The 13,399-nt window shown below is 45.4% G+C and overlaps 1 protein-coding gene across 1 annotated transcript in view; it reads right to left on the bottom strand.

Annotated features, from left to right (window-relative positions):
* The window catches only part of LOC311248527 (uncharacterized protein), a gene marked incomplete at its 5' end in the record, with an annotated part of 34,283 nt that extends 21,106 nt beyond the window's left edge, over positions 1-13,177 (bottom strand). The window contains 2 exons of the mRNA XM_084339393.1: positions 3,094-3,217; positions 12,367-13,177. Coding sequence (XP_084195519.1) covers positions 3,094-3,217; positions 12,367-13,177 — 935 coding nt within the window. The remainder of the gene's footprint in view (positions 1-3,093; positions 3,218-12,366) is intronic.
* Between the last annotated feature and the right edge of the window lie 222 nt (positions 13,178-13,399).

The following is a 13,399-nucleotide window of genomic DNA, read 5'->3' as shown; positions in this document are numbered from 1 at the left end:
CGTGCGAGGAAGAGGGCGAGGAAGAGGGCGAGGAGGCGAGGAAGAGGCGAGGAAGGAGGGGAAAGGCGAGGAAGAGGGCGAGGAGGCGAGGAAGAGGGCGAGGAAGAGGGCGAGGAAGAGGAAGAGGGCGAGGAAGAGGGCGAGGAAGAGGGCGAGGAAGAGGGCGAGGAAGAGGGCGGAGGAGGCGAGGAAGGGGAGGGCGAGGAGAGAGGAAGAGGGCGAGGAAGAGGGCGAGGAAGAGGGCGAGGAAGAGGGCGAGGAGGCGAGGAAGAGGGCGAGGAAGAGGGCGAGGAAGAGGGCGAGGAAGAGGGCGAGAAGAGGGCGAGGAAGAGGAAGAGGGCGAGATATATTTCACTGCGGGACAAAAGTGTCTTTCAGGAGCCGGTTGGCACATGTATCTCTACACTCTATTAGACTCTTCTGTTTCACAAACACTACTGTATCTGTAGATCTGGTATGTGTCATAAATGTATAGATGTAGCAGTACTGTCTACCTGTAGATCTGGTATGTGTCATACATGTATAGATGTAGCAGTACTGTCTACCTGTATGTCATATATGTTATGATGCATTGAAAATGGGGGACCCTGATGTAAACAAGACGAAAGTCTTTCTCTGGTCTGCATCCCCTTAACAATTATATGTATTGAGCCGTACTGTACTGTACCCATTCTGCAATCTGTTAATAAAGTTTTCAATCAATCAATCAATCAATCAATCAATCAATCAATCAATCAATAGCACAGTGTCCCAAAAACCATCAAACCATCAAAGACATAAAGTGGTAGGCCAACACGTTACCCCCCCCCCCCCCCCCCCCACTAGGAAATGTTAAAATGTTAATTTGCAAACGTCAGGATGATAATAAGTCCCGAGACTATAGCTGTGCATTAATAAGGGCTCGGGTTATAATAACAACAACACAGTAACAACACATCATCACGGGCTGCACCGAGCAGAACAAAGCGGCCGTTTCATGCGGCATTTATTAACGCAACTCTCTCCCCGTCATCTGGACCCCCCCCCCCCCCCCCCCCCGGCCCGCACGGTGCTGTGACACTGACGGAGTCACGGTTAGTAGTAATAATAATAATAATAATAATAATAATAATAATAATAATAATAATAATAATAATAATAATAATAATAATAATAATATGATAATAATAATGATGCAGAATAGTGTGGAGGTTGTGACAGATGTGTCTTGGAGACAAAGAGAAGCCCTGCACCGGGACGAGGGGATTACGTAATGCGTGCACGGTGCTGCACGGTCCACGGTGACGATCCGGTGTGTTAACGGTATATTATAGAAACACCGGTGCGATTATTCTTTTAACGTGTCAACCATCTTATATATATCGACGACGATGATTATTATGTTGATGACAAAGAGAAAAGACGAGAGAGGGGAGAACAAGTGATTGTAGTTGTTCTGCAGCTGCGGAGATCAGCGTCTCTCTCACCTGGAGCCGCCTGGTCCATCATGTCGAGGTAGACGACCACGGGAGGGTGGAACATCCCGCTCCCGAGTCAGTCCCGACACGCGTCCCGAGGTGTGATTAATATGATCACCTTCGACGTGAGTGTCCGAATGAACCCAGAGAGACGCCACGTCCCACAGACTGGAGAGCGAGAAGAGAACAGGCCTTTTATTCCAACTCCACAAAACCTCCACAACTCCAGACGTGTTGTTGTTTCTAATAGATCTATAATTGTGTTGTTGTTGTGATTATTAAAGCCGGTGCTCGTGCTCGGTGTGTCCTGCACAGAGGCGGCACCGCTCTGCGTGACTTCACGTCGAAGTGAGGGGCTTTTAAAGCCTCGTCTGGGGGGGGGGGGGGGGGGGGCATGTGTCCTGTCGACAGGGGGGGCTGTCTTTTCTTTGAGTAACAACTAAAGCACAGATCTAGACTCGTGTATACGCCTAAACTGCTTACGTTAATACGCGGCTCACTGTGAACACGGTTCAGTGTTACAAGGGAATGTCTTCTCGCATAATTACCGCGTAACAAACAAGTAGGATAGCATGTCACCCCCCACCCCTACGGTAACTTGGTACATTCCGTGTCGTTCATTCAACTCTGCCAGTAGCACACTGATGAAAAATGCGTTACGTTGTATGAATGGAAAGGCATTTAGGACAAGTGGTGGGAGAAGTAAGAAGTACATTAGAATCCTAAACGTATATAAAATAGCCTACTAGTATATAATAGTATTCTGTTAAATTATAATGTCTTCCATTCAACATTCTATAGTCTAGTAAAAGTAGGCATATTACAATTTATTTAGTAGGCCATAGCACAAGTCACATTAGTCTAGGCTACTTGTTAAGAGGCAGTGGATCTTTGATGCATTAGTCTTCATAGGTCAAACCAGGGCCGTTTCTAGGTTTTGGGGGCCCTATGTGAAATGTTGTTGTTGTTTCCTTAAATTTCTGACTTTATTTAAATTTAAATGGAACTATTTAAGATAAAATTAAAGTTAAATAAAGTTTGAAAATGCAACTACATTTTTGTCAGTAAGCTACTTATGTATTTATTTTTTTATAAAGAAACGCCCACTTGCGGTCATAAGCAGTAGCCTATCGGTTCCATTTTTTAAGCTGATGATTTGTTACATCCCTACAGGATATATATATATATATATATATATATATATATATATATATATATATATATATATATATATATATATATATATATATATATATATATATATATATATATATATATATATATATATATATATATATATATATACAGCATACAGTGTCTTGAGTAAAATGTACTTATATAATAATAATTATGGCATTTTAGGGGGCCCCCTGGTGGCTTCGGGGGCCCTATGCAACCGCACAGTCCGCATTATGGCAAGAAACGGGCCTGGGTAAAACATAAAGCCTGGGTTTTGATTGGTACTTATGATTGCCCTGATAGCCTCATCTGCCTCACAGTTAAAGGTGCATTATGCAGCTTAGGGAGAGAAATCTGAAACTCAAAAGATTTGGGGCGAAAATGATACGGTATATTTTTACCACTGAATAAACAAACGGTCCCCAGAGGAACACGGAGATCCCTGGAGATCTCTCACTGCGGCTGGGTACTGGGTCCCTGGAACACGGAGATCCCTGGAGATCTCTCACTGCGGCTGGGTACTGGGTCCCTGGAACACGGAGATCCCTGGAGATCTCTCACTGCGGCTGGGTACTGGGTCCCTGGAACACGGAGATCCCTGGAGATCTCTCACTGCGGCTGGGTACGACGGCAGGGCCTGCAGTTTTGTTTACAAACACTCAAACAAGGCTTATGTTTGGATCAGTGCGCCGCAAAATGAACACTAATTGCAGCTTATGCAAATGTGAACGATATTCCCACAAAACTGCATAGTGAACCTTTAAAAAGTACATAATTAAAAAATAAAAACAAATAAATAGTAGCCTACTCGCAGGTGTTATATGTAAATAGTGGAAGGTATAAAAAGTATAAAGTGCCTAAGATGGACTCAACGTAGGAAACAGGACGGGGGCATGGCAATGCCCGATTATATTTAATTTTGGTCCTTCTCGCCGAGACCCCTGATAAGCTGGTTTGACCCTGAAACTGCTGTATCGTGGCGCTCCTTAGAGGCAGCAGCCACGCAAAGATTACAAGATATAGTATATTCCGGCGGCTAAGTGGCGCAGTGGGCAAGGCGCTCGCCACTAACGCAGGAGATGCTGGGTTCGAGCCCAGCTCTCGGCGTTGCTTCCGGCTTGGCTGGTCGTTCATACTAATACAATTGGCAGTATTAGGGGTGGGAAAGCCGGTGGGTGGGGATCGGACGTTGTGGACAGCGACTCCTACAGGTCGGTTGGTGCGCCTGCACAGCAGAATCAGGAAGTATCGGGGGCAGCGTGAGCCTCCCACGCGTTACTCCTCGCCACTGAGAGATTGCGCTGTTCAGGTGAAAAGATGCGACGGCTGCCTCCTCGTGTTCCGGAGGGGACACGTGATGCAAGGCTTCTATCCTCACAACAGCCGACCAGTGGGAGGCATAGTCTAGCAACGTTCGAGACAGGGGAGGGGAGAATTGGATAATACGAAATTGGGAGAAAAATAGAAAATGGGGAGAAAAAGTAGATAAAAAAAAAGTTATAGAATATTCCAACACCCCTATATCAAAATGTCAATTATGATATGGCCCGATCATCTCCCATGTGATTCAAACATGGCGTAATGTACAAAGGTCTTATGCTGTCAAATGCCCATGGCACCTCGACTCCAATATTTCATAACCAACACAACTACTTGTTGGGCACAAACCCATGAGTATTCCTCAACGAAGAGGAGGGGAGTTCACACTCTGACGGGGGGATATATACGATGAAGAGGAGGGGAGTTCACACTCTGACGGGGGATATATACGATGAAGAGGAGGGGAGTTCACACTCTGACGGGGGGATATATACGATGAAGAGGAGGGGAGTTCACACTCTGACGGGGGATATATACGATGAAGAGGAGGGGAGTTCACACTCTGACGGGGGGATATATACGATGAAGAGGAGGGGAGTTCACACTCTGACGGGGGGATATATACGATGAAGAGGAGGGGAGTTCACACTCTGACGGGGGATATATACGATGAAGAGGAGGGGAGTTCACACTCTGACGGGGGGATATATACGATGAAGAGGAGGGGAGTTCACACTCTGACGGGGGATATATACGATGAAGAGGAGGGGAGTTCACACTCTGACGGGGGATATATACGATGAAGAGGAGGGGAGTTCACACTCTGACGGGGGATATATACGATGAAGAGGAGGGGAGTTCACACTCTGACGGGGGGATATATACGATGAAGAGGAGGGGAGTTCACACTCTGACGGGGGGATATATACGATGAAGAGGAGGGGAGTTCACACTCTGACGGGGGATATATACGATGAAGAGGAGGGGAGTTCACACTCTGACGGGGGGATATATACGATGAAGAGGAGGGGAGTTCACACTCTGACGGGGGATATATACGATGAAGAGGAGGGGAGTTCACACTCTGACGGGGGATATATACGATGAAGAGGAGGGGAGTTCACACTCTGACGGGGGGATATATAATGGAAGAGGAGGGGAGTCATTAGATATAGTCTGGTGAGGGACAAACAGAGCCTCTGAGTGTGAAGACATTAGATATAGTCTGGTGAGGGACAAACAGAGACTCTGAGTGTGAAGACATTAGATATAGTCTGGTGAGGGACAAACAGAGACTCTGAGTGTGAAGACATTAGATATAGTCTGGCGAGGGACAAACAGAGCCTCTGAGTGTGAAGACATTAGATATAGTCTGGTGAGGGACAAACAGAGACTCTGAGTGTGAAGACATTAGATATAGTCTGGCGAGGGACAAACAGAGACTCTGAGTGTGAAGACATTAGATATAGTCTGGTGAGGGACAAACAGAGACTCTGAGTGTGAAGACATTAGATATAGTCTGGTGAGGGACAAACAGAGACTCTGAGTGTGAAGACATTAGATATAGTCTGGCGAGGGACAAACAGAGACTCTGAGTGTGAAGACATTAGATATAGTCTGGTGAGGGACAAACAGAGACTCTGAGTGTGAAGACATTAGATATAGTCTGGTGAGGGACAAACAGAGACTCTGAGTGTGACTGGAAGACATTAGATATAGTCTGGCGAGGGACAAACAGAGACTCTGAGTGTGAAGACATTAGATATAGTCTGGTGAGGGACAAACAGAGACTCTGAGTGTGAAGACATTAGATATAGTCTGGTGAGGGACAAACAGAGCCTCTGAGTGTGACTGGAAGACATTAGATATAGTCTGGTGAGGGACAAACAGAGACTCTGAGTGTGACTGGAAGACATTAGATATAGTCTGGTGAGGGACAAACAGAGACTCTGAGTGTGACTGGAAGACATTAGATATAGTCTGGTGAGGGACAAACAGAGACTCTGAGTGTGAAGACATTAGATATAGTCTGGTGAGGGACAAACAGAGACTCTGAGTGTGAAGACATTAGATATAGTCTGGTGAGGGACAAACAGAGACTCTGAGTGTGAAGACATTAGATATAGTCTGGTGAGGGACAAACAGAGACTCTGAGTGTGAAGACATTAGATATAGTCTGGTGAGGGACAAACAGAGACTCTGAGTGTGAAGACATTAGATATAGTCTGGCGAGGGACAAACAGAGCCTCTGAGTGTGAAGACATTAGATATAGTCTGGTGAGGGACAAACAGAGCCTCTGAGTGTGAAGACATTAGATATAGTCTGGCGAGGGACAAACAGAGACTCTGAGTGTGAAGACATTAGATATAGTCTGGTGAGGGACAAACAGAGACTCTGAGTGTGAAGACATTAGATATAGTCTGGTGAGGGACAAACAGAGACTCTGAGTGTGACTGGAAGACATTAGATATAGTCTGGCGAGGGACAAACAGAGCCTCTGAGTGTGAAGACATTAAATATAGTCTGGCGAGGGACAAACAGAGACTCTGAGTGTGAAGACATTAAATATAGTCTGGCGAGGGACAAACAGAGCCTCCCGCAACCCTAATCACCAGCACATGGAAATGTCTTTTGTGGTGTCTTTTATGTTCTGTATTTATTATTTTTGTTATTTCTATTGTCATTATTGTTATTGTTATTACTATTATTGTCCTGTGAAGTCCTGTTTATTATTATTATTATTATTATTATTATTATTATTATTATTATTATTATTATTATTATTATTATTATTATTATTATTATTATTATTATTATTATTATTATTATTATTATTATTATTATTATTATTATTATTATTATTATTATTATTATTATTATTATTATTATTATTATTATTGTTGTATTGTGTGTTGTCATGTTTTATGTTCCATGTAGCTCTCACCTCCATAGCCATGAAGTGCTTTGAGAAGCTAGTGAAGGGCTACATCTGCTCCTCCCTCCCCATCAACATGGACCCCCTGCAATTTGCATATCGCCCCAACAGGTCCACGGAGGACGCCATAGCCCATGTGCTGCACACAGCAGCATCACACCTGGACAAGAGGCGGGGGAACTATGTGAGAATGCTGTTCATCGACTACAGCTCGGCATTCAATACCATAGTCCCCTCCAAACTCATAGCCAAGCTCAGGGACCTGGGCTTGAACTATGACCTCTGCCAGTGGGTCTTGGACTTCCTGACAGGAAGACCCCAGGTGGTAAGAGCAGGCAACTGCACCTCCTCATCCATCACGCTCAACATAGGGGCCCCCCAGGGCTGTGTTCTGAGTCCCCTCCTCTACTCCCTGTACACACATGACTGTGTGGCTCAGCGGAACCACAACACAATCATCAAATTTGCTGATGACACAGTAGTGGTGGGCCTGGGCCCCGTTCCCCGTACCTGGCTAACTGAGTTAGCCGGATAATTTCCAGCATAGCTTGACTTAAGCCGGACCTTTCTGTTCCCCGACGCTCAATTGTCTAAATCACCATGACAACAGATCAAAAAGTTTGAGCCTGGTCGAGAGCAGGGTTAAGTTCAGTTAGCTGGATGAACCATGGCCACGCCCTCGCAAAGAAATGACAGCTCGCTTCCTGAAATGATTCTCACAGTCTAGATCTGCATTATACCATTCTGAATTATGTTTCTGTGCTTCGTTTTCCTAGAGGGGGCTTTTGAAATGTATAATAATAGAACTAAATGCTGATAATAAATCATATTCAGCCTATAGATTTACTTTGTCCTAAATAAAATAATGCACGTCATATACGGCGCTCGGAGTGCGATACATGCTGCATGTGGTTATTTTAATAACGGCGCATTGCAAATGTGAATCCCGCGGGGATATTTTTAATGAATGAAACCTATCGGCCGTTTGGCTCTGATTAGTTTCATATATTCTCCGCTGTAGATTTGCTTAACGGAGCGCCCGGATTGTGTTTCATTCAAGCATAGAATTGAAGTGTCTATGCGTGGATTGTGGTTTTTGTGGATTATGAATTACGAGGACTCTGAGGATTGTTGAATTGTATCATCACTCACACGTTATTGTGATATTGTAACTGGGATTAAAATGTCTGATGAGATGCGCTGTTTGACGGATTTGAGAAATTGAATGAGCCGTTGACGTCACATTAATGCATTTGAGAATAAAGAGATAAAACTTCATTCAAAAGAAAAATATTCGAAACACAGGTCTCTTGTCCATTGATGGATACACAATGGATATATCCCGTCCGGCACAGTGGTGCAACGGCCAGTGTTCGCTCCTGGCAAGCGGGCGACCCGAGTTCGAAACTCCGCGTTTCCTATATAATTTTTTTGGAATATAATATTAATGATTATACGCAAAAGTAGCCTAGTTTTAAGTTAAAATATTATAAATCTACATGCATTGAGGATGTCATTCTTTATATAGCTCTCAACGTGCACCAAATTGAATTATTCCTACATTGCAAAAAGAAGAAAAAGACTCGAAGGATTCGAACGCGGGTCGTCTGCGTGAAAGTCAAAACGACAAACCGTCACACCACAGTGCAGATAAGTAAAACATCCACCATACATCAATCAATGGGTAAGAGAGCCGTATCCTTATTCTGTATAACAGTTGAACTAATTATTTTCGCTAGCAAGATCTCATTTGATTATCCATTCCATAAACCTACTGCCAGCAGGCAAGTTTAAAGAAATATAATCTGATTGATTGGGGTAATGAGGGACTTAAAATTAGCCTATAGATTATGCATTTAACTTGTCGGCGAGGCTATTGAGCCGTACTGCAATCTGTTAATAAAGTTTTAAATCAATTAATCAATCAATGCCGTTAGAAAATCAGGATTTCTGCTATCGATACTTGCTGGCTTTTCAACTGAAGCGGCCGCGCGCACTTATCCTGGGTCTCAAGTCTGGTTCGAGTTAACGAGACTGAATCCACCTTCGAGGAACAGGAAAATCCCGGCTTCAAACATCGGGTTAATTGAATCTGGATAATGGGACTCTTGATCGACTTAGTTGAACCAGGTACGGGGAATAGGGCCCTGATCTCTGCCAACGACGAGAGGGCCTACCTGGAAGAGGTAGAGAATCTGTCGCAGTGGTGTCAGGAGAACTGCCTCTCCCTGAACGTCAGCAAAACAAAAGAGATGATTGTGGACTTCAGGAGGTCGGGGGTCAGGGACTACAGCCCCCTCAGCATCGACGGGGCACCGGTTGAGAGAGTGAACAGTTTCAAGTACCTCGGAGTCCACATATCCGAGGACTTGATGTGACCGGTGTACTTAGACGGCGTTGTGCTTAAAGATGACAGACAGGGAGACTGTTGGTTGTATTTATTTTCACCCTGTTGTTACAAAGGCAACAAAATGCAGCAGCATTAGGGATACAGTCATGACGTTCTGCAACACGAGCTGTCTCAATCCACGGAGAGACTCACTCATAAGAATTACACATTAGAATTAGGGATGCCCCGATCACGTTTTTTGCCACCGATACCGATCACCGATCGTCTTGAGCCATATCGGCCGATACCGATCCGATACCGATCGTTTTTGATTAAAAAAATTAAAATTACAATTTTATTTTATATATATATATTAAATTTTTTATAAAATATATATATTATATAATTAGACTTGTACTTGTAGTTGTATTATCTGCGAGACAACGCCACCATGCAACAAGTCAAAATGCTCTGTACTCGAGTAGTCTCCAGCTACGGCCAGGATTCTCCGGTGCTGCAGCTGGACCCTATTGGTATAAATCACATTCAGCGTGCCCTCAGCTCGAATATGCATCGAATCAATGTTCGACATTGATATCAGGAGCTATCTGTAGCTACTGCTAGCCGGCTAGATAACGTTAAGACAACGCCTCAGTGAACTATTTAGTTTAGAGCTAACGTGAGCTAACGTGAGCTAACGTGAGCTACCAAGTCAACGGAGGTAACTTATCATGCACTCGACTATTGCTGGAGCATTTGTTGATATCAGCAGCTATCAGTAGCTAGCCAGCTAGATAACGTTAGACAATGCCTCATGTAGTCACTGGGTAATTTAGTTTAAACAGTAACGTTAGCTCGGTAGGTAGCCAATGTTAGCTCACGTCGCATGCACCAGACTATAGCAGACTGCGAGGCATAGGCTCTTGTTTACACGAGTGCGGGAGGGGCTGGAGAGGAGGAGTCTGTACGCTGCAGGCAGCTGTGTGTCTGAGAGAAGTCTGCAGTGAGATCTCCGCTAAGAATTGGATCATGTTTTTCGATCGGTTTCGACGATCGGCGAAAATAAAGCATTATCACCGATCACCGATCTCATATTTATACTGAATATCGGCCGATACCGATTGCTGGCCGATCGATTGGGACATCCCTAATTAGAATTACACATTCGAAAAATACAATGGAAAAATAAACAATTTAATACAAAACGGACCAAAAACATGGGAGCTACTGTACACACATACCTGTTGTTACAAAGGCAACAAAAGGCAGCAGCATTAGGGATACAGTCATGACGTTCTGCAACACGAGCTGCGATTGGGAAAAGACGTGACTCCATTAGCATGTTACCAGCGCACGTGCTGTGTGCAAACCCCCTACATGCTAGCTACTAAAGTGCATTTATCAAGTTCCCTAACCCAGTCAAACCTCCCACAAAACAACTGCACAGGTACATATTATCAACATGAGTTACATTACAAACTCGTTTCACAGTTTAGGAATATAATATACAATATTTAACAACTTTTAGACCGAAGTCTATCATTGAACATAAGCAAGTCCTCACCTGTCTCAATCCACGGAGACACTAGCGTATTAAACAGGAACCAGACAATATACGTTCTCCGGGAGGGCGGTGTCGATTTCAAAATAAAAGACTTAGCTCCCAAAAGTGCAATAAAATAAAACGAAAGCAATGAAATAAAACCAAAGCAATAAAATAAAACGTTAAGGATTATTAGTGGAATGTATTAAAGTGTATTTTGTGATGGGGTGTAATTATCCATACAAGGCAACAAGGCACTTGTTACATTCACCCCCCAGAATTACACCCACATTAAAAAAAACTGTGCCTTCCTCGTGTCACACTAGTCACAAGCTTACTATGAGAACCACACACTGCGGAACAATCCAACGATACCTGTCACCTAATGAAAGGCCAGGAGGGCACTAGGAGTGGCCAACTCCCACCATACCTCCAGGGATAACGACGGTGCCTTATACACCATCCAGCTACACTTGACTATACCTTGACGACGGCACATACACATAAATAAAAATGTTACTCCTTTTCATCACAAAGGACACTGTACCAGGCTGTAAGCGCTATACACACCACTGTAGCTGACCTCTACACATGTTAGATAGAGGCTTGTGGCTCGAAGCCTATCATACTTTCAAGCTGGACCATTGTCTCTATCAGCCGAAAGACTGGCTTGATGACCCTACCGAACATGGACGTGTAGTGTTCAGTGGTCTGTGGACCCTGGCGCTGACCAGGCACACTGACACCCATTAGCTCAGGAGTACGCCCAAGTTGTGTGGACACAACATTTACATTTACATTTAGTCATTTAGCTGACGCTTTTATCCAAAGCGACTTACAAGTTCTGTACGACAGGTCATCAGGAAGGGCACAACTCTATCAGCTGAGTAACAATATTCATCAAAGTGTTGCGTGTTACAGTGTAGGTTAGTTTATTAAGTGCATGACAGTAAGGTTAGTTAGGGTTAGATTTTTTTTTATTTTAATTTTTTTTTTATTATGATAATAGTTGAAGAAGTGCGTCTTTAGTCAACGGCGAAAGATTGGACGAGATTCGGCTGTCCTAACTGGGGTGGGTAGTTCATTCCACCATTGTGGGGCAAGGACTGAGAATAGGCGGCTTCTCTTTGATGACCCTCCCGGAGCTTGGATAGGAGTAGGTCTGAGGCGGCCAGAAGATGCAGAGCGTAGGGTACTTGAGGGTGTGTAGTTAGAGACCATTGACCGGAGGTAGGCGGGAGCGGTTCCCTTTGCCGCACGGTATGCCAGGTTGAGGGCCTTGAAGCGGATACGTGCAGCAATGGGGAGTTAGTGCAGGTCCCTAAGAAGTGGGGTGACATGGGCCGACTTCGGTAGGTTTGAGATCAGCAAGCAACAGTGGGGGACTGCCAGCAATTGCCACTGGAAGATCACTCAGAGCAGGGGACATCCCCTGGGGGGAATACGGACGTAGCCCGTCATCCTCACTCTCCACTGAAGACTGCTCTTGCACCCATGATGCAGTGCGATCCCCATCAGGTCCATCTCCCATGGAAAGCTCTGCTGCCACACTGTCCACGTCTGAGGCGCTAGCTTCAGGCATGACTGAGAGGGAGGCTTCACCAGGCGCACAGGTGTCGCTGTCCGAGGCTAGACCAGCATCATCAAATGACCCGTCCAAGGGGAGGAAGTTGACCTGAAGCAGAAGGTTCCTGTGGACTGTCTTCTTCCGTCCAGTCCGGTCTCTGATCCGATATATGTGGCACTGTGGTCTGGAAGCGATGAAGGTGTCGACGTCCGGCTCCCATTTGTCTGCCAGCTTCCGCTTCCCTCTGCCACCCTTGTTCGCCACCAGGACCCGATCACCCACTGAGAGGGGCAAGCCCTTGATCTTCTTGTTGTACTGGTCGGCCTGATGCCCCTGTTTCACTGAGGTGTGCCTCTGGGCCAACAGCATAGCAGACTGGAGATCGGCCGCCAGGGACTTCACATAGGCATCATAGTCACAGACCACCTCGTCCTGGAGCACATTCTTAAACAGCAGATCAACTGGCAGACGTGGGACCCTCCCGAACATCAGGTAAAAGGGGGCAAAGCCAGTCGTCTCATGCTGTGTACAATTGTAGGCGAAGGTCAGGCTCTGGACCATCTGGGGCCATCTGTGCTTAGACTCCGATGGCAGGGAGCGCAACATTCCACCCAGGGTCCGATTGAATCTCTCAGTGCCACCATTCCCCATAGGGTGATACGGAGTGGTCCGGGACTGCGTGACCCCTGCTAACTCCAGCAGTTCCGCCATCAACTCACTCTGGAAGTTCGCTCCCTGGTCAGAATGCAGGCGCTGTGGGAAGCCATACACACAGAAGAAGTTGTCCCACAGCTTTTTAGCAACCTTCTTCGCGGTCTGGTCTTTGCAGGAGAAGGCGTGGGCCATCCACTGACTTGTTGTTATTATCTTCAGCTGACTAGAAGTCGATGCACACCAGCTCCAGTGGTGCAGAGGTTGCTATGCTCTCCAGAGGGGCTCTGGCTGCCGGCTCTGGAGTCTTGCTGAGTACGCATCTGGGACAGTTCTTCACATGGCCCCGCACATCCTTCCCCATGTCATACCAATAAAAACGCTGACATACGAGAGACAGTGTTCTAGGTTGACCTT

This window comes from Notolepis coatsorum (assembly GCF_963971535.1).
Source record: "Notolepis coatsorum genome assembly, contig: SCAFFOLD_190, whole genome shotgun sequence".
NCBI classification, from domain to species: Eukaryota; Metazoa; Chordata; class Actinopteri; order Aulopiformes; family Paralepididae; genus Notolepis; species Notolepis coatsorum.
This window is presented reverse-complemented; position numbering and strand designations above follow the sequence as displayed.